Here is a 24,981-nt window from a genome sequence, read left to right as displayed (position 1 = left end):
GGAAGAAACAGAAAAAAATAATCTTTAATCTAAGATACTTTATCTTTTCCAGTGTATTACCTTTTCCTTGGTATCTACTACAGCTGGAACAACCACATCTACACTACTAGGAAAAAGGTCATTAATCAGCAACTTCCTTCAACTTTTCTGCAACCATATGCATGTTGCACTTTGAAATATATCCCTGACAAATTAAAAGAAGTGTTGGAATGAGTCCATGGGAAACATAAGTTCAGTAACCAGATCTGTAGTGTACAACATCTGTCAAGATAACGTGATCTCTCAGCAGCTTTGATGTGGTGGAAGGGGGCCACTGAGTTCCCCTGAGAAAGTTTGCCTTCATTCTCTCTATTAATTAGATCTGTAGGCAGCCTCAGCACAAAGATTTTCTAAACCAAAACCCTGGGTGCATGAACAACTGAATGGATCCTTGAAAAGGCAGAGTTAGTGAACATCACTCAGTTCCCAGACTTCCCTAGAAATGTGAGGCCCTTTGGGCTGAAAGTTCTAATATATGTGGCTCTCTTGTGGAGCTCCAGGCTGGCAGGGAGAGAAGGGTTAAAGGAAATGTGCCCTCTCCTCTGAACAGGGCCTTGCAGGAAAGGCAGCGATCAGAGCACAGATAGTGGTGCCTTGATCAAAGCTCCCCCTGACTTCTGGCAGACCAGGCAGTGGGAAGCAGAGCTGTCTCCTTCCTGAAATGATGCATCTGGGGCCAGCAGCAGGGAGAAGGCTGAGGGATGGTCTCCTCCTCACTCAGCATCTTCTGGGGCAGCTTTGAAGGGAATGCTGCAAAAGCCCTTTTCCTCCTCGGACAAGTTGAGGGATGAGGAATGCACAGGGGAGGAGCAGCCCCCTCTCAGAGCAAGGGAGCAGGAACAGAGCAACAGTTCTGGCTGGTGCCTGCTCTGTGTTGGGGACATAAGGCCCCAGGTGGGAGGAAGTGGAGGAATGGGCTGGAGTCAGATAAATTTCTCTGGAAATGAGGGCCTGAGTCATACAGTTGCCAGTCAACCTGGATATTTGTCCTGGCTATTTAGAAAGAGGGAGTTGCCTCCTTTTCCCTGGCAGCCCTGACTTGGCACCATGGGCTCCCTTCTCGTGATGCAGGTGACACTAGGCCTTGTCCCTGTACTGCTGTGCAATATGGCATTTCTCTGCCCATCTCCACAGCCCTAAGGCTGTGGTTACCCAGCCCCACACCTTTTTTTCTCTGGCTCAGCCCATGGATCTCTTCCTAGGAGAGATTATTGAAGTGCAAGCCTGTCTGGGCTACCCTGCTATATCTCCTTGGGGAGTGCTCTTCCCAGCTTCTCTTGCTACACATATCCACACATATCAGAGCTGGAAATGGGTTAGCTGGGGAAACAGGAGGCAGCTCTGCTACCTCCCACCTTATGCACCACTGAACTGGGAAAAAGAATCTGCTCAGAGGCTGCCCCCCCACTTCACATGGCTCAGTGCAGAGACAAACAGGAGCACAAGACAGGGGGTAAACCCTGGACTAAGGTAGGGTTTGAAGGCCAGAGACTCCAGGGAAGGAGGTGTTGCTGGTGCAGCAGCAGTGCAAAACATTGTATGTGAATAAGGAATTCAGAAAGTGCAGGGGAACTGTGCAGACTGAGGAGCCTTGCTCCAGGGTGTTCGTGCTCAGGCAGTCCCATGTGACTGGGAGTGCCTGTCCCTGTGACTGCTCCAGCACTGTCCCCCACGGGAAATGTGCTTTGCTCTTCTGGCTTAAGCAGCTTCTGGGGTCACACGGGGTGGCTGCCTCCAGGGACTGCTGTCCCTGTGGCTGGAGCACATGCCAAGCTCAGATGGCCGCTGACTCATTTTCCTCCCCTGGACAGGGTGTCCTCACTGAGCTCACTGAGGAGCCTGTGCCTGCCATGGCCAAAGCCTCCTCAGTGTCTGAGAGTGACCAGAGGGATGAGTCAGCAGAGGATGGGGCCAGGGCATGAGCAGAGATAGTAGAAGGGCAGCACACAGATGCTCCTGCATCTGCACCATGGTTACTTGGGCAAGACCATATCTCTGTGTTGGACATGAGCATCACCATGTCTCATCTCTCTGGGGCTGGTGTTTCTCCTCAGGACAGCTGCTGGTGGGGGATAATGGAAGCAGTGTCCTGAAGGATGAATCACATCACACAGAATTTATCCATGAGCTGCCTAAAAACTCTGGAAGGAGCTATTGCTTGTTGAGGCCATGTGAAGCAAGAAAAAACACTGCAAGCAGAAGTTGGAGAAGGCTTGGAATGGAAACTCAGCTAAAATATCCAAGGCAGTATATCCTACTGCTCAGCCTGTGCTATGAGGGCAGAGCCTGGGAACAGAAAAGTCCCAATTAGAGAGAAGTTTACCCTGGGACCTTGCTGTGCTTTCCCTCTCATTTCAGGTTCCTGAGCTCCAGGCAGGGCTGGTCAGGGGCAGACAGACTGTCACATGGATGCCCCTTCTCTAAGTAAGTAGAGGGGCACTTCTGCTGCCCCCTGTCCCTCCAGGGAGACCTGTGCCACCTGTGGGGAACCTGCTCAGCTTTACATACCTGTGTGGTATCCAGAGACAGGGATGAACACCTACCAGCAGCACCCCTGTGCTGCAAATGCTTTGCTCCTTGAAAATGGACCCCTCCAGCCCCATCTCCATATTCTGGCAGCTGGGGAAGTGCTGATGCAGCTCCTGTCCCGTGTCAGGTCCCAGCTGGTACAGCAGCAGCTGAGTACAGAGAGTTGTGGTACCCAGAGCTGAGACAGCAGCAATGCATTCTCCCTGCTAGCAGGTGAGGGATGCTGGGCACATGTGGTGGAAAGGAATACCAGGGAGTTCAGCAAGCACTACCCCAGAGGAGCTGGGAAACCCAGGGGGATGCAGACAGGGTGGCCTCATGTCTGGTTCACCTTCTCAAGTCTGTCAACCCAGGATCCAAGAGTGGACAAGGCCTAGCAGTTCATCTGGCAGAAACCTTCTGCTGAGAAGCACAGGAGAAGCCCAAATGAGCAAAGAGTAGATGAATAGCCTGTGAGTCAGTATCCCTGCTGTCCCTGCTTGGCCAGAGCCCAGGGCGTGGGAGGGAGGGAGGCAGAAGGGTTGGGGTGTAGAATCTGTCTGGCTTTCATGCTTACTGACTTACTCGTGGTCTGCAGTTTTATTTTTCCCTGCAGAACTTGGTTCAGTGCTCAGGTAAATTTTGTGTCAGGCACAGAGTCATTCAGGTATATAAGAGGACTGGACAATGTCCTTGTCCTGGCCATTGCCTATCCCTTCCCCCACGGCCAGGAGCTCCTCCAAGGGTGCTTGGGGCAGGCAGATCCCACTCTAGACCTGCCAAGTGAGCATCAGCTGTCCTGGGTGAGCCCAGGACACTGCCCTGAGTGCCCAGGGCTCTGTGTGCCAGGGTTCATGGCCTGCCCCTGTCACCTCTGCCACTGTGTGGGAATAGCCCCAGCCAAACCAGGCTCCTTGCCAGCATGCAGTGGGCCAAGAAGAGCCGAGTTTAGGCACTAATTGCATCCCTGACCTGGACCTGAGATGACAGAAGTCTCACAGCTCTGTTGAAGGCACAGAAGGATGCTCTAAGGGCATCAGAGCTGCTGGCACCAGGCAAGACATGTGAGAGGAAATGACCCTCGTGTTAGGTACATGGTTCTTCCATGCAGATTTCCTGTGATCCTCCTCATTGCAAGTCTCACCACTCTGGGGACCTCCTGATTCCACTCAGCCCCTGTGGGGCCCTAAAGCTGTCTAAGATAGGACCAGACCCAGAGCTACCTGCCAAGGCTTGGAGGTGACTCATGGGCCATTGTGTCTGCAGAGAGAAAAACCAGGAAATAACCAAATGCTTAGAACCAAATGAAAAGAAAAAAGGGTTTAAAATGCAGGAGCAGGGACCAGAAAGATGTCCCAGAAAGCAGAGTATCCCCAACAGGCTCATCATTCCCAGAGTTGGTGTGTGCTGCCCTGTCCAGGGCATGTGCTCTGTTCCAGGATATGCAACGATGAGGCAGCAAGGAAAAGTCCCACAGTCTCTGTGTCTTCCCACCACCCTGCCCAGCCACTGTGGGATACTGGCTTGACAGACCTCCAGTCAAACCCAGTTCCATCTCATTTCAAGTTGCATGAGGTAATTTTAGTTTTAAAAGCTCCCCTGGAATTACATTGCTTTCAGAAAATGTTTGGCCTTGGTGCTGCTGGCCTGCAAGTTCCTGGTGAGTCCAAAGGAAAATGTGTCTGCAAAGCCTGAGGAAAATTTATCAAGCTGGTTTGAGTTTAGTTCATTAGCAATTACCTTGATTTGTCTTCCCCTGTTCTTGCCAATTTACCAGGGCAACGTCTTGGAAAGTCGCCTCATTTGGAGAGAACAGGATGTAATTAGCCAGATAATCTGCTGATTCCCCTGTCAACCTCTCTGTGCCCGGTCCCAACACACACAGTGGCTGTGCAGGCTGGATCAGACCTGATTTCTGGCGCTGTTTATGCACTTAGTGCCACACAGGCAGGAATTAAGATGCTGTCCTGCCCTCAGGCAATGACAAATCCACCTCTTGGATCACTCCTCAGGCTGTAACCCCTGGACTGAAACCATCTGGGAGCTTTTGTTCTGGAGTTAGTTCCTCTGCCAGGGCAACAGAATTCCCAAGGGTATGCAGATACCTATTTTTGAAAAGGATGAGATTATTTACTTCCCATGGGCAGCTCATTTCTACTTTCTTGCTGTGTCCATCCTTGCTGCTTTTTTCCAGACCACTAGCTAAGGTCAAGCGACTCAGCCGCAAGTTGCAGCACAGCAAGGGCTCAGTCACAAATCACCGGGCACAGATGGCACCACCTAAGTGATGCCTGAACATTTTAACTGCTCAGGGAAATTTCAGGGAATACCCAATGCTGCAGAGTCCTTCAGGAGACAGAGGAGACTTTGTTTTCTACATCAGTCCTGGACCTGCAATTCAATCAGTGGGGAGGAATACGGCATGTTGTCTGTTACAGCTTTCTTCCCTTTACTAAAGACCTCTCAGCAGTGCCACGGGGGCTGTACAGCACTGCCCATGATATTGGGGTAGTTTTGAGAGCAGTTATTGCTCTAGGTCTGTGGTTAAGTGGTGCCTCCCTTAATTTCCTTCCCTCTGCTCATACCGTGTGCCTTGGCCTGATAAGCACGTGCCACCTTCCGCCCTTGGGAGAGGCCCTGACACAGCGGTGGGGCTGCAAATGCCCTGTGTTTCTCTCAGACCACAATTGAATTTGAGACTCTTTGAGTCTTTGGCTTGTCACCCAGTAGCAGATGACAGCAGTGAGGACCAGAGCAGGGTGTCACAGTGGGTCAGTTTGTGGGGACCAAGGGGCACCAAGAGAGGCTGGTGAGGTGACAGAGCAGGGGCTGTGACTGCCTGTCCCATGTGGAGAGGGGCAGAAATGTGACAACGGGGCAAGGCAGCGAGCACCAGGTCCTGCAGCAGCCAGCACTGGAAAGGGCTGTCCTGCTGCCAGGCTCAGGGCTCTCCACAGCCATTCTGCTGCCATCCAGCTAGGAGCTCCCTAGGGAAGTATTTCAGCCTGTTTTCCTGGATTTGAATGTAGGGTTACCACATAGCTTTTCCTCGGTGACAGACGAGCAGGTGACGGTGGTGTGTGGACTGTGCCAGGCGAGTCCTGCAGCCCTGGGACGGGCGACAGGGAAAGGCAGCAGAGGGCCCAGCTGAGGGCAGGTTTTCTGTGCTGAGGGCTGTACATCCCCTTCTGAGGACCAGGACAGTACTGAAGCACAATCAGAGCTGTGTGAGGATGGAGTCTGGGCTGGGGCAGGAATGGCTGCAGGGGATCGGGAATCCGTGGAAGTGACAGTGTCCGAGCAGGGGGACAGACAGCACTGCAGCATCCCAGCTGCTTCACCGAGCTTAGGGGAAGAAAAATGCCGCCCCCACCCTCAGAAACCACATCTCCTTTCATCCCATCCACTGTGGAAAGGTCTCTGAGCGGGCTCCGAGGGGTCCCTCAGGGGCTGCGGGTTTTGGGGACAGCTTTGATGGCAGGGGTGAGCTGTGCGCTGACGGGCTGCTTCACATCAAGGCTGTCCTTTGCAGGAGAAGTGTCTGGGCATTTAGGAACGCAGCACAAACACGTAGCTGCTAGGAAGTGTATCAGAAAACTTCACTGTTCCCAAAACCAGACACCACCAGGGTCACATCAAAGTACTACACACATCCCCGAGACCACCTGGGGCTGTCTATGGGGACATCCAGGCCTCCCCCAGGCCGAGTCCCGACCGTGCCCCGCCATGGCGGGGAGCTGCGCTGCTCTACCTCCGCTCCCTACTCGGGGGACGGCGATGAAACGCCTCTCCCCGCTCCTCAGGCTGTGCCACGGCGGACCTTCGCTACGGAGGTGATGCCGGGACGAAGGACATGATCGGGAGGCAGAGCAGTTCTCGCCCCGCTCCCGCCCCGTTCCCGCCCCGCTCCCGCCCCGCTCCCGCCGGGACGCGCCGCCCCGCGCTGTTGTGTCCCCGCCGGGCGCCCGTTGCCGCTCCCGTCGCGAGCGGAAGCGGAAGCGGCGGCGGCCGCGTGCGGCGATGGCGGCCCGCGGTACCGCGCGGCGCGGGGCGGGCGGGGGGTCCGCCCGCGGCCCCGACCCGCAGGAGGAGCCGCCGCCGCCGCTCCAGGCCGTGCTGGTCGCCGACAGCTTCAACCGCCGCTTTTTCCCGATTTCCAAGGACCGGCCGCGGGTGAGAAATTCCCTCTGGGTGCTTCTGCCTGCGCCGCGCCGGTGCCTCCGGGGCCGCCTGTCCGGTGTGCACTGTCCTCGGGAGACCGGGGCGCGCAGGGGTCTGGCGAGAGGCTGGGTCGGGAGGGGGAGAGGCTTCTCCCGCGCTCCTGCGCTCCGGCAGCTCTCGGCCGCAGGAGTTCGTGTCCCCCGCAGGGGAGGAGGCGAGGATCGATCGCTGCTGTGTCGGGCTCTCCGCTTTTCCATATGGCGTGGGAGCTGCGCTACCGGCTCCTGGTCTGCGGCTGGTGCGGGACCGGCAGCGGGTTTGGACAGGCTTGTTTCTGATAAAGGAAAGAAACGAAATCTTGGCCCTTGCCAGCTGTAATGAGTGAAAGAATATGGCCAGAAAAATGGATGGGGGTAGTGCTTTAATTATCCATCTCAAAAGGCTGTGTGTTAAAAGAACATAAAAGGCTTCTGGAGACTTTAGGTCTAAATAATTGTCTCACCTTATTTGCTGATTAAGTGTTGGTGGTGCTTGTAATTATACACGCGAGCTCAGGCCTGAAATGAAACAGCACGAAAAATGAATTGAGGAATGGTATGCCATCACTCAGGTGTGACTCAGTAATTCAGTTTAATAAGTATGAGTTGAATCTCAAGTCAAGAGGGTACTCACTTCACTTTAGGTTGGGGGTTTGTTCCCCTTGTTTAATTCTGGACACTCATATTACTATGGCTTCATCATTCATGTCTGACAGGTTTTTCTTGAAGCAGTTGAAGCCTGAGTCAGGGAATCAGCACTTTTCCAGTCTCTGTCATTTATCTGAGTCTTCTTGAACAGTTTTCAGTGATAACTTCATTTTGTATGCCTTCCTTTCTGAACTGAGGATCTGCCCCTAGAAGATCACAAATTAGCTCTTACTGTTTAGATCAACTCCAAAAGATTTTTATAAAACCTGGTGGGGCAGTTACTTGTGTTATGTTTCTGAACATTATATCCCCAAGCTGGAAGGGGCTGTTTCTGATGTTGGGGTACTGAGTGTTTGTTCAACTATCTCTATGGTGTTTTGGTTTTTTTTCAGGCTCTTTTACCTATGGCAAATGTGGCCATGATTGATTATACCTTGGAGTTCCTAACAGCAACAGGAGTGGAAGAAACCTTTGTTTTCTGCTGTTGGAAGTCAGCTGAGATAAAAGAGCATTTGCAGTAAGAATCTCTTACTCTTTCCAGTTTTATCATGGAACGTATTTGTCTGCCCTCCAACAAGCCTCAGAGGTCTCACTGATTCATATGAAAACTGTAAGAGACACCCTTTCAGCAGTGGTCTCCCAGCATATCTCAGAAAGGACTGTCCCTGCTGCAGTGTTAGAAGGGTTGAGTGTTGTGGGACTGCTCCTCAGTTCCCCTTCTGAGCGTACCTGAGCCTGGCAATAGCAGGCTCACTGTCACAGCACTCCCTTATAGGTGTGGCACTCACTGGGGACACTGTGTCCTAGTGTGTCTGTGGGAACAGCCTCTTTATGCCTTCCTGATGGGTTTTTTCCCTTCTTCCAGAAAATCCAAGTGGTGCCGGCACACGTCTCCCAACAAGGTGCGCTTTGTCACCTCGGACCTGTACCGCTCCCTTGGGGACGTGCTGCGCGACGTGGACGCCAAGTCCCTCGTGCGTTCCGACTTCATCCTGGTCACTGGCGACGTGGTGTCCAACTTCAATATATCCAAAGCCCTGGAGGAGCACAAGTAGGTGCTGGAAGAGTGAATGTTGCCTGGTGTGCTGCGGGAGTAGCTCCCTGAGGAGTGTTCTCATAGCTGTGCCCTCCTTTTTCAGGTTGCGTCGTAAGATGGAAAAGAATGTGTCTGTGATGACGATGATATTCAAGGAGTCCTCGCCTGGCCACCATGCCAGGTGCAAGGAGGATGACATTGTTATTGCTATGGACAGTGCCACAAACCGTGTCCTTCACTACCAGAGAACGCAGGGGCTGAAGCGGTTCCGCTTTCCTATGGTGCGTCTGGAGCCTGGCAGGTGGAAAGGGGCTGTGGTAGTGAGGCAGCCCACCCAGGGAGATCCTCCCTGAGTGAGGGCTGGGGAGCTGTCCTAGCTGCTCCTCCTGGAGGAGCAGATGATAGGAAGTAAATGGGGGTAAATGGCTTTTTTCCCCCTTGATCTTTATTTGAGGCTTGGTGAAATCATGCTGGGACACGCATGTTTGTGCCTCATTCCAGTTTGAGCATGAGGCAGATGATTTCTCAGAGTTCAGGTTTTGACCTTTATTTCCTTGCCATGATATAAAACAAGGGAGAGAGATGATTTGTGATATCGCAGAGACTCCCAGTTTGGGGTGCATATACCACTACCATACATAGACCATTTTTACCAAAACATTTAGGTTGGAAAAGAGCTCTGAGATCAGAGTCCAGCCTTTGATCACCACATTATCAACTAGACCATGGCACATCCAGTCATTTCTTGAACACCTCCAAGAGTGGGACACCAGCACCTCCCTGGGCAGTCCATTGCAGTGTTTAACAATCCTTTCCTTTTTGAAGTGTTGTTGAGCCTGACATGGGGTGGAATTACACCACCTTTTGCCTATTTGTTCACCTAATAATGTAGTAAATGCTCTGTAAATGTCTGTGAAGGCACTTTCTCCATGAGACAGATGGACCAGATTCTTTCTTCAACTCATAACTAAGGCTGTGATTGTATAATATTCTCATTCCCACATCAGTAATCAGGAGGTTATTTCATGTTTTCAAATGGAAGTACAAACCACCATGGAAAACAAAAAAGGAAAAGCCAGAAGAAACAAAATGCAACAATACAAAACTGACCTCCAGCTGTAAAAATTGTATTTGGATTTATCAGTGTTTTTTTCTACAGTTGTAGCTCCCAGAGACTCCTAGAGGTAAGGAACCTCATCAAAAGTGATTGTTGGAAGTACAAGGTGTTTCTGGGAGACCTGCACTGTGTAGGAGCAGGGGCAGTCTCTGCTGGCTGACACTCAGCTCTTTGTGTGGTCAGTCTGTGCCTGCTAAGATTGGGTCTAGTGCAGATTGTAGATTTCTCTGATCCTCAGAGAAATCTACAATTTCAGCTAGTTTAATAACTCAGTCAATACTGCCCCTGGCTTATAGAAGGCTTTTGGAGTTTGATACTGCATGAGGCACTCAGGTCACCTGAATTTTTTCCTCTTTCAGAGTCTGTTCCAGAACTCTATTGAGAACGTTGAGGTGCGCCATGACTTGCTGGATTGTCATATCAGCATCTGCTCTCCACAGGTGAGCCCTGCCCTTCCAAGGGTCCCAAATCCAGTCTGTACTGCTCCCTTGGTACTGCTGATGTGCAGGGTGTGTGTGGTGTGAGTACCAGGTTTGGGAAACAGAACTGGCTGAGCTGATGGCCTGGGTGACCATGTGGTGGAACACATGGGGGGTCAGTCTGTTTCTGGCATCCACTGCTCAAGCCCAGACAGAACTACATGGTGGGTGCATCCAGAGACTGGCTGGTTTGGTGCAGAATGAAACTATTTCAGAAATAAGTTATTTCCCTTTGGATATAATAACATCTGTGGAGCAGTAGTGGTGGCTGTGCTGTGGAGAAGTGTCAGTACTTTTAAGCTGGTACCATGTTAGGGTAACATGCAGGGTTATTCTAGCTAAGGCTCGCTAACATAGATAAAGTTTGTATGCAGCCTTCCTTTGGGGGTGAAACTACAAAGTGAGGCTGGGAAAACTGCTTGGAAATGCTAAAGCAATGTCTTGCCACTTTTGAAATCAGAATCTGTTAATTGATTCTGCAGGAGTAGTAGGGGGAGGAGATGGGAGGGTCAATATTCCTAGCAGAAGGAGTCACAGCTTTATTCAAGGCAAGACCATCACTTTCCTATATTGTATAACTTGGCTCTAACTATAGTATTTCCATGTACTTTACTCCTGGCAGGTGGCTGAACTGTTCACAGACAACTTTGACTACCAGACACGGGATGACTTTGTGCGTGGCCTGTTGGTGAATGAGGAGGTAAGGAGAGGGTTGTTACAAGGGAGATCCTGTTACTTTGCCTTAGAGAACCCTCTGATTTGCCTCTGCCTGTCTGCCAGGTCCTGGGGAACCAGATCCATATGCATGTAACAACAGAAGAGTATGGTGCTCATATATGCAACCTGCTGATGTACGAGGCTGTGTGCTCTGACATCATCCGGCGCTGGGTTTATCCTCTCACTCCAGAGATGAACTTCACTGATGACAAGAACCAGAGTTACACCCACTCTAAACACAACATTTACCGAGGGGTGGATGTGAGCCTCGGCCATGGCAGCGTGCTGGAGGAGAACGTCCTCATCGGGCAGGGAACGGTCATTGGCAGCAACTGCTCCATCACCAACAGCGTTATTGGGCAGAACTGCAGGATAGGTGAGTGCAGGAGTGGGGCATGTGCCAGCCGTGCCAGGCCAGGGCACACATTTGCTAGAATTCACTGCAGGATAGGTGAGTGCAGGAGTTGGGCATGTGCCAGCCGTGCCAGGCCAGGGCACACATTTGCTGGAATTCAGTTTTTAAAGTGCGTTTTGCACTGATAGGTGGGTACTGATTGATTGCTAATGGGGAGAAAAGAGAAAAGCTTGGTTTTCCAGCAGAGGAAATAGATTAAAGTTTCCAGGGTACCATAATAAAGCTGGAAAGTACTTCATGCAAATTAGTTGTTTCAGCAGCAGAGAATGCATGACCTTTACTGATCTAGAGTTATCAACCACCACCATCCTGCAAATGAGGGACATCTGTCCCCATTTTCATGAGCTGTTTCTTCCCCTATCATCTAACATCCATCATGCGGGTTGGGAGTCAGTATGATGTAAGGCTTAAGTAAGCCAGTAAGACTCAGCAGTGTCAGAGAGCACCAGACAGCCTTCCTCAACATATTTGTACTTGGTGGCGTGTAACAGGTGATAAAGTGACTTTGGATGGAGCTGTTCTGTGGGACCGAGTGCACATAGCAGATAATGTGGAGATCCACCATTCTGTTATCTGTGATGAGGCTGAAGTGAAGGAGAAAGTAAAGCTAAAGCCCCGCTGTGTGCTCTCTTCTCAGGTGAGCTGATTTATGTCTGTTCTGCTTTCTGCCCCTCCTGGCAGGTCACTTATCTTACACTGTACTATTCCAGAACACAGGGCTGCCCCAAGCCTTTTTGCAGAGGTGGAGATTGTGCTACTGCTCCCACCCTTTTCTTCCCTCTGCTTGGCTGGGGCAGTATAATAAGGAAAGTGGCAGTGCTGGTGTCTTCAGTTACACTTATTAGTGACAGCTTGTCTGCAGCTGCTGGTGGAGGTACAAAGGGGCAGTCACAGTGTTTGTTATTAAGATGTGTTTCACATATTTTCAGGTAGTAGTAGGTCCTGGCATCACCCTGCCTGAGGGAACAGTGATCTCTCTGCACCCCCCAGATGAGGAGGAAGAGGATGATGACCAGTTCAGTGATGATTCTGGTGTGAACAAGGAGAGCAAAGTGAAACTGAAAGGTATGAGAGTCTCTGTCTCCATGCACTAAAGCTGTGCAGAAGGATTTGTCTTCCATGATCTTTTGGGGTCTTTACCAGCACCATTCCAGTCACTGCAGTGCCAGGGTGGAGCTTAGAGCTGCATTCAGCCTGGAACCTTTGGGTTTTCATCAGGGCAAGCAAGGATACTCAGCTGAGTCCAAGGGCTTTGTCCTTGTGAAGTGCTGTTGCTACAGTGTGGGTTTGTCAAGGGATCTAAACATGGTCTGCCAAATGTTGCTGCTGTAAGAAGGAGTAAGTCACTTGTCAAGGCATGTGAGGAAATGAAAGCTGAAATCCATGTGCATCTGCAGGAGTCCCAGCTCCCTCTTGATGAAGGTTCTGCAGGGGCAGTAACATGCAGGTTATACAGTCTATTTCATCTTTGCCTGTAAGCAGGTATCTGCTACATCCACACTCTGATTGCTGATTCTTTTCCAGGTTACAATAAAAAGGATGTAGGCTCAGAGGGCAGAGGCTATCTCTGGAAAGCAGATGACAAGAATGAAGAGGATGAAGAAGAGCAGAGGCAAAGCCTATGGGGTGAGGAGAAGTTTAGTGTGGTCACCTGGGGCTGAGCAGACAGGTGTGTGTTGGGGAAACCAGCCAAGTGGGATGCTGGTGATTGTGTCTAGAGGAAGACCTGGGCTTTGTGAAGCAGACTGGCTCCAGATAACAGCTATGTGTGCAGGGAAGGTGAGAGTTAAAAGCAGGTCGTGGACCAGATTCTCTCTACCTGTGCTCTGTGGAAGGTGTTTGTTAGATATTTGCCTTGCACCAACACACAGAGCTGTCTGTGCTGGCAATGCTGCACCATGGGGCACCAGCCCCTCCCTCAGATGGGGATATGCTTTGGCTATTCCAGGTGCTGCTGGCTTTCTTCCTGCCAGTGGCAGTGTCTGCTGACATTGCTCCATTGTGACTCAGCATTCTGCACAAAATGCAGTTCCTTCTGTCCGTGTCCTTTGTTGTCTGCCTGCAGACTCCCAAAAATCCCATTATCCTCGTGCCAGCTGTAGTGTTCCCTCTGCAGCAAATCTAATCATCTGGGCCTGTAAATAGAAGCTTCCTTGCAAGGACAGATAGTTGCTGACTTGGTTGGGAAGTCCCTGGGACACCTGGCTCCTCATGGCATATGATGGTTGCAGCTTTTGAGCGCTGAATGCTGCATCTTGTCCTTCCTCAGGCCCAGCTATGCCCTCAGAGGAAGAGAGTGAATCTGACAGTGACCTGAGCATGGGCTCTGAGGAGCCAGACAGTCAGGCAGCTTCCCCTCAGCTGGATGACATCAAAGGTGAGATGGCCTCTGAAGAAGTACAGTGATTCTGTAGATACTGCAGTGTGTGAGGTTTGTGCTACCTTCTCTGGATGTATTGGAAAATTTGTGCACCTCTGTGATATGTTGTTTCCTGATCTCACTTCCTGCATTTTCTACAGAGTTCATTAATATTCCCTGTATCACTGCTGGGTTAACCCAGAGCAGTCAAGGATAAGAAATTAGCAAACAGTCTCCATCTTCCTCATTCCTCATCACTGGACCTTCATGAAAGAACCTCCCTGAGTTTTCTGTTTAAATGGCAGTGTCATTGCCCAATTTTAGAGACTATGGAAGGTCCACTAGAGTTTCTCTGTATGGACAGCTTAGTACTGTAATCACTCTGGAGAAGTAAATGTCCTTGTAGGAGTTTCCTCTTTAGGCAGAGATGTTTTGGTTTTCTGTTTTGTTGTGTTAAGCTTACCTAGATTTGAAAGAGGTTCAGGCCAAATTGGAAAAACCCAAAAACTCTCTCATGTTGGAATATCGCCTCAAAGGAAATAAATCAATAAATTTTAGATTTGAATTAATACTTTCAGTTATGGGAAGTGAGGTTTGTCTGAGTAGGAAAGGCTAGATTGTGAAAGTATAATAGAAACTGCTCTAAAAGGCTGCAGAGGTAAATAGCTTTGTACTGGTTTCTGTGGATAGATCAGTGACATGTCGTAGGTGGTTTCCTTTGTTTGAATTATATCCCACTATTTATAAGTATAGTTGCTGTGGGTTTGTGTCACTGTACAGAGAACAAATAAACATCTGTGTCAGAATGCCTTTTTTGTGAAGGGCATCATTCCTTCAGTAATGAGCAGTTTGGAAATCTGTGCTTTTCCCTTGTGTCTAACTGCCTGTCCTTTCTTTCATTAGTTTTCCAGAACGAGGTTCTGGGTACGTTACAAAGGGGTGAAGAAGAAAACATTTCCTGTGACAACCTGGTCCTGGAAATCAACTCCCTCAAGTGAGTTGGGGATGTCCTTAGGGATCCTTGGGGTGTCCTTAGGGGTATTGTCCCTTATGCTGAACAGTTGGGATTGACAGCAGGCATGTCAAAAGAAGAGGAGAAACCACGTGAATTCCCATTGTTAGACATTTTATCAGTAAGGAGCATGAGAAATGCAGCTTAGACATCATGACTGAATGACAGCAGGAGTTGATGGGGAGCACCAGCTGCACCTCTAGCATCCTTGGTGATTAGGCTTTTCCTGCCCCCTCTCTGTAACAAGAGATTGAATTGCTGCTGAATAACTGTGCACTGAAGAGAAAAGGCCAGTTCTTGGCACGACTGCCTGGAAGTTCATGCAGGGTCTGTTGCTCTGGGCATTGCAGCATTCAGCCAGCTGCCTGCAGCTGGGGCTGTGCTGTCGTGTGACTTGTGCAAAGTATTTTTACAGCAGCAAGTCTACAACACATATTTAGAGTGCCTTGTATTTAGTGTTTCTCAAATCCAAACCTGTGTGCTTGCTTTTGTGCAAGGGCATTCCTACAGCACTCTGCTAAATATGAGGGTGCTGTCCCTGCAGCAGCTTCTTCCAATTGTGATAACAGATTTTCAGGACTTATGGCCTTATGCAGAGTCTGATGCAATACAAAGTGATTTTATTATCTGAATATTTGGAAAACCAAATAAACAAATAAGAATATGAAAATCAGATTTTCTACTCTATCTCTGTGAATAGCCACAGTCTGCAGAGATCAGACAGTGTGAAATGTTGAAATGTTGCCTTTTTCATTTTAGGTATGCATATAACATTAGCCTGAAGGAGATGATGCAGGTGCTCAGTAAAGTGATCCTGGAGTTCCCACTGCAGCAGCTGGATGCAAACCTGGACTCCCAGAACTATTTCTCAGCATTACTTCCTGTGAGTCCTACTCCATCTGACTCTTCTTTGGGCTTGTCTCCTAGTGTGTAACAGTCTTTCTGTGTGCCCTAGGTAGTTCCTGCCTGAGAAATCCCTTTTGTTTAACCCTGGAGCCACTTGAACTCCTTGAGTTCATGAGCCTCTTTGTCTTCTATAGAAATAAAAATGAACTGAAACTGTTGTTCCTGTTTGACAGAGCTCAGCTGAGACTGTAGGTGTGGGAGCTCTAGTTCAGTACCTGTGGTTGTTTCTGTTGCCTGTGTGACACAGTAGAAGTGCATAATTTGTAAAAGAGAAAAGAGGAGGTCTGTTAGAGATGTCTTTACAGGCTTGAATTCCAGCAACCCAGTTCCAATCCATCTCAAGTCCTGTCCCTGGGGCAATGGGGAGCACTCCTCTCCCAATGGGATCCTTTCCAAGGTCTTATTTTACTGCATACCATAATTGGTGCCAATTTTTTTTCCAGCCAAATGCCAAGGCACGGTATTGTTGTCTTTGTGCAAAGATAAAGTTCTGCTTTATTGCTAGGGACGTGGGTTGTATAGTTGGGTGTACCAATTTCAATTTCCTGCCTTATGGCAGAAAAAATAGGGTAGGACCTGTTTTAAAAAGCAGATAGTCTTCTCTTAATGGTTTTGTTCACCCAAGCTGAAGTCATTGTAGTATCTTTGTCTCCTTGTTACAGTCCATTTATGTATTTGACTTTGCAAACTACAGATTCTGAAAATGTTCTTTCAGAATGAATAGGTCTGACACATGTTTGGGACAGACTACTTCATTTTTTTTAGGACTACTTTTTTTTTAGGAGATTGAGAGGAACACTAGACTTCCTCATAAGCCTTTCTCTGAGGAAGTATGTGCTTTCAATTGATGGGAAAGGGTGGAAAACTAATTCTCCTTTGTGTAGGTGTAAGCATGCTACTTAACTTACCTCTTGGACATGTGGAGATGCCTTCTGCAGAAAACATCCATGTAAACTGATCTGTTCTTCAGATGGCTTAGTGAGGTTTTGCTGCTCACTCTGTTTAAATTCTGCTTGCTTTTGTTCATTTTTCCAGACTGTTTTCTTGAATAGCATGTCCTGTCCTTGAAAAAGAGAATTGAAGGAGGAGGACTGAAGAAGATGTTGGAGCAGGTGTTAGATTCTGAGTGGAAAGCAGTTCATCTAGACAACAGCTTGTGTGGAATTCGTAGCTATATAGGATGGGGTTTTTTAATCCCAGCTGGGATATGACATCTCTTGGTCTCTCAGATTAGGCTCTTAACTGTAGCATGAGTGGGAAAGGAGAATTTCACTGCAGCACTCAGTCAGAAGATGTTCTAGTCTGGGATTAAGCATATAAATGCATGAAGTTTTGTGCAATTGCCCCAAACCCCTAGAAGATGAAGACAGTGGTAGTAGGTGAAGAGTTTCTCTGGGTAACTTTGTCCATATCTTTTTCATCAAAGGAAAATTAATGCTCATGTTTAGCAGCAGAGAGAACAACTCAGCTCACCTTTTGTGAGAAGTAGTAATAATCAAAATGTGATGTTTAGAGTGGCCATGTGTCATGTCATGGGCAGGTGGCATTTGTCTAGGCAGGGAATTGTATTCATTTATGAAAAAATTACCCTTAGATTTATCAAATAGAGCCAGGTGTCAAACCAATTGACCATCATGGCAGCCACTTTCTGCAGATTCTCCCTTGTAAAGAACAACCAGGAAATTTCTTAGAGAATCCTTCACTGTGTTCAGGATTGCTGTGCTGGCTTTCTGCACTGCATTCAGCATGATCACAGTGTCCTGGTGAGCTACAGGTGTGTTCACTTGCACTCATGGTGTTTGTCACTGTTACAATAACCCAGTATTTGGGGTGAGATATATCTCAAATAGATGTAGTGACCCAGCCTTCAAAGGCTTATTAAACACACATCACTGTTCTTCTGAGACAGCAGCTTTGTGTATTTACCAGCAGTGCTCTGCAAAGATCAGTTCTTCAGGTAGAAGTTGTACAGCATCTGGAACAGTGGCTTCTTTGCAGCTTGCAATTCCCTGGTTAGAAAAAAGTGCACTCCATTAATTTACTAATTCTTATTTACACTCCGCAAATCCCAAGCACGGGCTTGGAATAGGTTAGTAAATAATGAAAGTAGTTGTTGCTGAAGTTTGCAGCTAAAACTGCCTCAGGCAATAGCAGGTTTGAGCTGAGAGCTGCTCATGATGGAGTAGTTATGGAAAAATGTTATTTTGTGTGAGATGGGGCTACCTGCATTCTGAGAGTGATGGGTATCAGGAGCCTACTGAACCTTACAGACCTCTGTATGTTTCTCACTCTCTTTGTAGCTCAACTCTGACCAAGAGATGCTGAAATAAGATGGGTTGCTTGTATAAAACCTATGGTAGAGCAGTCCCAGGCAGCTCAGGAGGGGAAATTGTGGGAATGCCATAGTTGTGATGTATGATTTGACTTGAAACCACACTATGTGGTCTGAAGTGCTGGCCCCTGAGCATGAAGCTCTGAAGTGTTGCAGCAATTTTAGGAAACAAGCATCTGGTAAAGGATATGCCCATGGGTATTTTTTTCAGATGAAACATGGAGGCTTGACAAATAGAGGTATCCAGTTTGATGTGTGTCAGAGATCTCGTTCAGCTCTTGTGCAAGTTGTAAAGCAGAGAAGGTGCAGAAATAGACCTTTCCTAGAACTACAGACCTTTCCCAGAACTGGGATTCTGTAATGGAGTGCATGTGAACACACTGTGGGATTGCTTATTTGGAGACCAGATGGATTTCTGCTGTCACTGAAGCCATTTATGGTGATCAGCCCAAATGCTGTTGTGGTCTAACTACCCCCACCAGCACCAGTTACAGTGCAGTGCATGTTCTCAACTCGACATGGTATATTTTTTCTTCTTTCCCTTTTCCAGCAGCAGGCACGCTGAGTTGAGTCCTGGGGTTGTGAGTGTTTTCTGTATAAATAACCTGCTTTCAGAAACTCAGTAGCTTCTGGTTAGGTTTGTGCCTGCTTATGATTTAAAGGTGTTAATAGAAAGGTATTACAAAGTATTTCTTAGCCTGGAATAAACTTTCCAGTAGGATAACTTTCTTATCCAGTAGTAATAAGAATGGGGAGATGGTTGTAGAGGAGGGAAGAGTGTTTAGCATTAAGCATTTTGCTAAAGTATCTCCTGTAAATATGCCACAGAACCCTCAGTTGTTTTATTGTCATACCATGATGATCAGGATCATTTTGTGCTGTTACTGTTGTTCCTCAAACCAGTCAGTGTACCACTGTACAGATGAGTTTGCTTGGACTAATCCCCTTCTTTGTTTCTGCTTGAGGCATGCAAGTTCCAGCAGGGTTGCAGATCAGATGTGTCTGCAGAGGTGATGGAGTGCAGTACTACAGAGTAGATGAGCCCTCTTACTGTTTCCTAGCTGAGGCTGTCTCTGGTGGCCCACACCAGCCTGGACTATCCCCATAGCCTGGGTTGTAGCTCTGCTGTGTGTCCTGGAGCTCTCCCTCTCCCAGGTCTGCTGCCTGTTAACAGTTATCCTGGACAGTAAAATGCTGATTAACCCCAAATTTACGTGACTCAGAGCTTCATCACACCCCAAGCCCCTGTGAATTGCAGTTTCCCTTCAAAACAGACCAGATTTGTTCTGTAAGGAGACTCTGCTGAAGGCACAGCAGACCTGTGTATCTGTGCAGGCATGCCAGGGGTGTAGTTCCAGGATCACCTGCTGTTGAATTACTCCATTTAAAAAGATGTGGAACTCTGATTTAATTTCCTACAATGCTTTTGTAGGATGGTCAGGTCATGATGTGGCCAAAGAAGAATTTTTGTATCTTATCCAAGTTCTGATACCTTTTAAAATTTTTATGGATTGGGATCTAAGTATTACCTCCTATGCCAGATTCAGGTCAGTCTGTGCTGCTTTGCAGAGCTCCCTGCTGCATATTTCCCAGATACGTACAACAAGGGAAAGAGCTGTGGGGGACTCAGAAATATTGTTTGAAGAGGCAGCACTAAAATCATTAAGCGTAAGACTTCAAGAAAAATAAGCCTTGGAGGAGAGAACAACTAATAGTGTAACAACTTCTTGTCCTTTATCCTTCCCACTCGTTCCCTGCAGCAGGCTTCAGGATCCAAACAAGCCTCTGGGCACACAGCAAATGTGTGATTTGCACTTAGGGGCTGCTCTGACATGTTCCTGTTTTAGGGGTGGTTGTTTTTCACTGTTCAGTTCTACTCAGCTGGTAATTAACCTGGCATTATCTTTTTCTATGTTTCCTTATTCGTCCTTCTGCTTTGAAGGAAAATTCCACTGAAATGTCAGCTGCTCTGTGGGGGGAGGCTGTGAGTAGCATGTAGGTATCTCTCCTTATCAGTCTGCAGTGAAGAGATTTTGTTTGAACAACAGACTCCATTGAACAACATTCATTGTGATGATCTGGTATTCCATCTAGAGAGGCAAAAACAGGAAAGCTAATAGATATTCTGAAAGCTTAGTAAAACCAGGTTCTCTTCTCGCATGTGAGACTCAATATTATCTGTTTCATGGACAGAGAGGGTCAAATACCTGAAGTAGTTAGCTGAATAGCTTCATAAAATGCTTCCCTGGGTCACTTGGTGTAACACAGCTGAGACATGGGGCTGAGTGCACCCATCCATCTCAGCTCAGGAGCTCTTCTGTGTTTTCTCCCTGCAGCTGTTGAAGAACTGGACCCCGTTGTTTAAGAACTACATAAAACGAGCATCAGATCACTTGAATGCCTTATGTGCCATTGAGGAATTCTTCTTGGAACATGACAGTCTCTGCACATCGATAGCTAAAGTGAGTATCCTCTCCCAAATCTGTTTTTGCTAGATTCACAGTGGAATGCATCCTATTTACATCATCACCTCTCTGCTTTAAGGGAGAGAATTTTGGAGTCTCGGTGGAGAGGGGTGTGTAGAAAATCCATTTATAACAATTTCTTAAAAAAAAAAAAATAGTTCTGTGTCTGCCTGTGCCTCTGAGGGAGCACAGCTGAGGGTGAGTATTAATTACCAGCCTGCAGCCTGTGGGGAGCTATTATTTTGCAGCTTCCAACATAGATGCCCTTGTTGTGTGACACTGGAAGAGGCGAGGCCAGAGACTCGCTCTAGGAAGAGCTTCATTTCCTTTATCTCTCCATGGTCCCTGGGATCTCAATGCTAAATGGTTTATCCTACTTTGGAGTGCAAAACACAAAAGCTGGGAATAAAAGTGGAATTTTATTCAGGCTGAGCTAGTTATGAAATAGGGAGTAAAGGAAAGCTTTAAAGGAAAGTCATGTGGCTTATTATCTGTCTCCCTATTTCTGAGAATTTTCATACATTCCTCCTCACCATCCTTTACAAATATTTTGTCCCTACATTCTGTCTGCCTTATCACATGGAAACCATTTGACTTGGATTACAAGGCTCCTTTAGCAGCAACTCAGGAAGCCCCTGTCTGTTTTGGAGGAGCTCTCCTAGAGCCTGCTTAACTCTTGATTCCTCAAAAAAGAGTAATCCTAACTTCTCCTACCAGTGCTTCTGGCTGATGGCAAAGCACTTAGGACTGGAGCCAAAAGCCTTCAGTTTGGTGAGCCAAAATGTCCTTGAATTACAGCAATTGTTTGGCATGTGTCCATTGTTCTAGGGGCCTGAGTTTCCCTAGAGGCTGGGAATTGAAGTGACACTTTATATTTGGAGTTGGCAGCCAGCTTTGTTAGCGCTCTGCTGCAAGGAGGCCGATGCAAAGTGCCTGCTCTGCCTGAGCACAAAGGCACCCTGAGAAAGCCTGATGGCCTCGCTCACAGGGCAGGGGCTTGAGCTGAGCAATGACCAATTGCTTTGACACCTGCCATAAGGCACTGCAGAGAGAGAGCTGGCAGGAGGAGGGGCACAGCTGGACAGGTTCATGCTCCTCTGCACATGTCACTGCTGAGTGTGAGCCAGCATCAGTTGCTTGTTGGATCTGCTTTGGGGATGGTGTTTGGGTTGCTTTAAAAAGAGAACTTAGGTCTTGAACTGATGTCCTTTGTGAACCCCTCATTGCCCACTGCTCTCAGTCCTACCCAGCATCCTCAGAGCTGATGCTGATGGAGCTTGAACTTTGACTCATTATGTGTCACAATATCTGTCAGGAACATAAGGCTTGGTAGGAGAATCACGGTTATTTTTAACAGTAGAAGGAAAATGAAGCAGACTGAGTGCCTTCTGGTGAAGACAGAGCTGAGAGACACAGATTACGTGCAAACTTTGTACTTGGACATGAGCTAGTCCCAAAAGAGTTTATAGAGAGCCTGTTGCTCTTTTCTAATTGATGCAGGTGTTGATGACATTTTACCAGCTGGAAATTCTGGAAGAAGATGTAATTCTCAATTGGTTCTCTTTGCGGGACACGTCTGACAAAGGAAAGCAGCTTCGTAAAAACCAACGGGTGAGTCCCAAAGGTGTTGGGAGAGGCTGGGCTGGGGGGAGACAGACAGACAACAGCTGCTGAAAGAAACTTCCAGTAAAGTTTGGTGTCGCTGTCACCTTCTGTGGAGCAGCTGCCATAACTTGGTAGGCCAAGAAACACACCAGTGCACTGAACACTAATCAACACAGATTTGTTCTCCAGAACAGTTTCTGTGCATTCTGCCATAATCATCCTGTTTGGATAAGGAATGGAGGTAGTGTGAGGATTGTTTCTAGTGGGCTCTCTGTAGCACTCTGAGGCCAGCACTTTCTGGAGTAGCAGCACGGTTTCTCTAAGCCAACACCCATTTGAAATGGGCTTTAGGCCAATGCCCTGTGTGCTGGCCCCATGCAATTCCTTTGAAGCTTTCATTCCTGGCTCAGCAGTCCCTTCACATATATTTCTAAGCATTTGCTGTACTGAGTAGTTTCATTTGGCTTCTGTTGCAAGGAGCATATAAACTTCCCTCCTCCATCAGGCAGAACTTTGTGCTGCAGTTTGGCTGAGCCCTGTTCCAGTCTTCCTCCCTGGATCTGGAAGAGAAGTAGAGGGAAAAAACCATCTAAAGAACAACTTTGTTCAAGACCTTTGCAAAGTCAGCTATTAGTATAGGTCAGCAGTGCTTTCAGCTGCTTGTTCAAGCCCAGTTAAAATGTAAAATGAGCTGCCTTTTTAATAGCAGTTTCTGAGGGACAAGTTTTTTCCCCAACAGAGTTTTCCTAACATGTCAGCTAAGGTGCAGCTGCCATCTCTTTGCCCTGAAGCTCTGAAAACCTCTCAAGCTTTTGTCTTTTTGCTGAGTGTTGGAGGGATTGTCTGTCTGGAGGAATCTCCTTTAGGAATTTAATCAGTCTGCATTTGTCTGTGGCATCCCAGTGGTTTTTCACCTAATTGTCTCTTGCTCCCTCAAACTGCCTCCATTTCTGTTTCTCCTGGAAATACTTTCTTGTGCATGGTGGTCATGCTCACTCACACAGTGTATTGGTTGAGCATTTCCAGGATCTCCTAGATGTCAGTTGTTACCCAATTATGTTTCATTCTCTCTGCAGCTCCAGAAGTTTATCCAGTGGCTGGAGGAGGCAGAGGAGGAGTCGTCTGACGGCGACCAAGACTGATATGGTGGCTCAGCATGAGAAGAGGCTCTCACTGCCTTTCTGGGCCAAGTGGGCAGGGCAAGATCAATGCCAGTGCATGGTGTATAGATGTGGGGCCTGACATCGAAGTGACTGACAATCCCATCATTAATTCAGTTGTGTGTTCCCAACTTTGCCACTTCCCTCCCTCCCTCATTTGCACCTTATGTTGCAACCCAGTATAAAAACAATAAGGGAAAAGCAGGAGGCGGTGATACCTAAAATCCCTCTGGAGCCTGGATATGATGTACTATAAGCTATCTTTTGGGAGGTCCTTGTTACTAATACAAAGGGAGAGAATAGATGCAGATGTATACAATGCCCCTGTAGATCTAACCATCAGGGTTGTGGAAGAATGGTGGTACAGCTGAGGTATTTGGAGTCATTGTTGCTTCTGGAGCTAAGGGAACTCCTGCTGAAGAGACACCGGCAAGGTTGGTGAGTAAGAGCATGTGGATTAGGATCTGGAGTGCAGGACTAGAATTCAGGAGTTCTTGTGCCTAAAGAAGATGCAGCTGTCTGAGGACGCCCAAGGCATTTTGCAGCCTAGAAGGCACTTCTGTGATCTTTCCAAAAGGGAAAATCTCTTGCCATCTGCCATGCTAGGATCTAACACAAATTGCACAGTGGAGTTGGTAAAACCATGTGTTTCCTGTGCTGTAGAACTGGGGGTGGTGTGTGCTCAGCTTCCCCACAGGGTTGGTTGATGGCTGTACCGATCACCATATCCTGCATGTGATCGTTCTTCTGTGCCCCCAGCTTAGCAGACAAGGCTTAGAGAAGTGTCTGTTTCCTAATTTTTTTTTATGAAAAGGGAGCAGAGGTGCCTAGCTCCTCGTGCTGCACCAACTACACTTGTATTTTGCCCTGGGGGCTTTGACTGCACCGGTTGCTTTGAGGAGAATGCAAGTTACTAAGTTCTGCTCCAGTGTGAAAAGGAGCAAGTGGTATTTCCTTCAGCAGCACACAGCCTGTGTATCCACATGATTTCAGTTATATAAGCTTGCTTACTTCATGGCCGTTTATTTATTTGAAACTTCCCTCAGACAGCAGGGAAAGTGCTGCAGACCCACTGTGAGGCTCTGCAGCTGCAGAGCAGCTCGGCAGGCATCAGGGAGTGAGTGTGCCTCTGGCTCACAATGTGTGGCAGCAGCAAGGCTCTTAAGAACAGCTTACTTGGAAGTGTCACTGTGCTGCATTCTCCCTGCTCTCAACAGTGAAAAGGGTACTGCAACCATCAGCTTGTGTTCATAGGTGGGTTATTTGTTGGATGTGCTGACCTAGCCTCTGCCCCTTCAGGAGGAGCATGGAATAAATCCTTTGCAGGGGGAAATGCACTGGAGCTGCCCACTCAGGATATTTACTTGGCCGTTCCGTGGTGCCACAATTGTCAGTGAGGGGACAGCATTGGATGCTGGAAACCAGGGATACTGCCTCTAAAAAGCTGATGTTCAGGCAGGGCCATCTTGTGCACTCACACTATCAGTTGCCAGGATTGTGCATAAATGTCCTTGTTTTCTGACATTGCAAACTCAGTCTTGTAAATGTTGGGGAAATAGTCGGTATCTGAATTTTCTGTATCTGCCAATATTTAATTCAGGGAGCAAATAAAAACTATCCTGGTGTTACCATCTTGTTTGCTTTTTTTGACTTGAAATTGTATGTCTCCAGTTTTACATGCCTGAGCAGGGCTTCATGTGTAAGTTAAATAACTCATCACTGCTTTTTCCTCAGATTTTAAGCACACAATAGGCAGGTAGGAAATCAGCACAGCATTGCATTGGTGAAAGTGTTTGATGGAACTCGTGAGCCCTGTCTGCAGCTAGAGAATAATTCATTAAAACTTCTGAACTTGGAATCCTGGAGTGGGTGAGGTTTGGTTTTGTACAGAATTATGTTGCAAAGATGAACCTTAAATCCAAAGAAATCTGTTATCATTTGTCATTATGGGAATTTATAGGAATGTTGGCTGATACGTCATGCA

General features: G+C 47.8%; 1 protein-coding gene across 1 annotated transcript; it reads left to right on the top strand.

Moving 5' to 3' along the window:
- The first annotated feature begins 6,567 nt into the window (after positions 1-6,567).
- On the top strand, positions 6,568-24,628 carry EIF2B5 (eukaryotic translation initiation factor 2B subunit epsilon). The gene is made up of 16 exons (XM_058031598.1): positions 6,568-6,720; positions 7,787-7,911; positions 8,260-8,445; positions 8,534-8,711; positions 9,907-9,987; positions 10,649-10,726; positions 10,807-11,119; positions 11,650-11,795; positions 12,088-12,223; positions 12,683-12,784; positions 13,428-13,535; positions 14,421-14,511; positions 15,289-15,412; positions 20,104-20,229; positions 21,733-21,843; positions 22,914-24,628. The coding sequence occupies exons 1-16, from the start codon at positions 6,568-6,570 to the stop codon at positions 22,977-22,979; spliced, it is 2,124 nt and encodes a 707-aa protein (XP_057887581.1). The 3' UTR covers positions 22,980-24,628.
- The last annotated feature ends 353 nt before the right edge of the window (positions 24,629-24,981 follow it).

This window comes from Melospiza georgiana, chromosome 10, assembly GCF_028018845.1.
Source record: "Melospiza georgiana isolate bMelGeo1 chromosome 10, bMelGeo1.pri, whole genome shotgun sequence".
NCBI classification, from domain to species: domain Eukaryota; kingdom Metazoa; phylum Chordata; class Aves; order Passeriformes; family Passerellidae; genus Melospiza; species Melospiza georgiana.
This window is presented reverse-complemented; position numbering and strand designations above follow the sequence as displayed.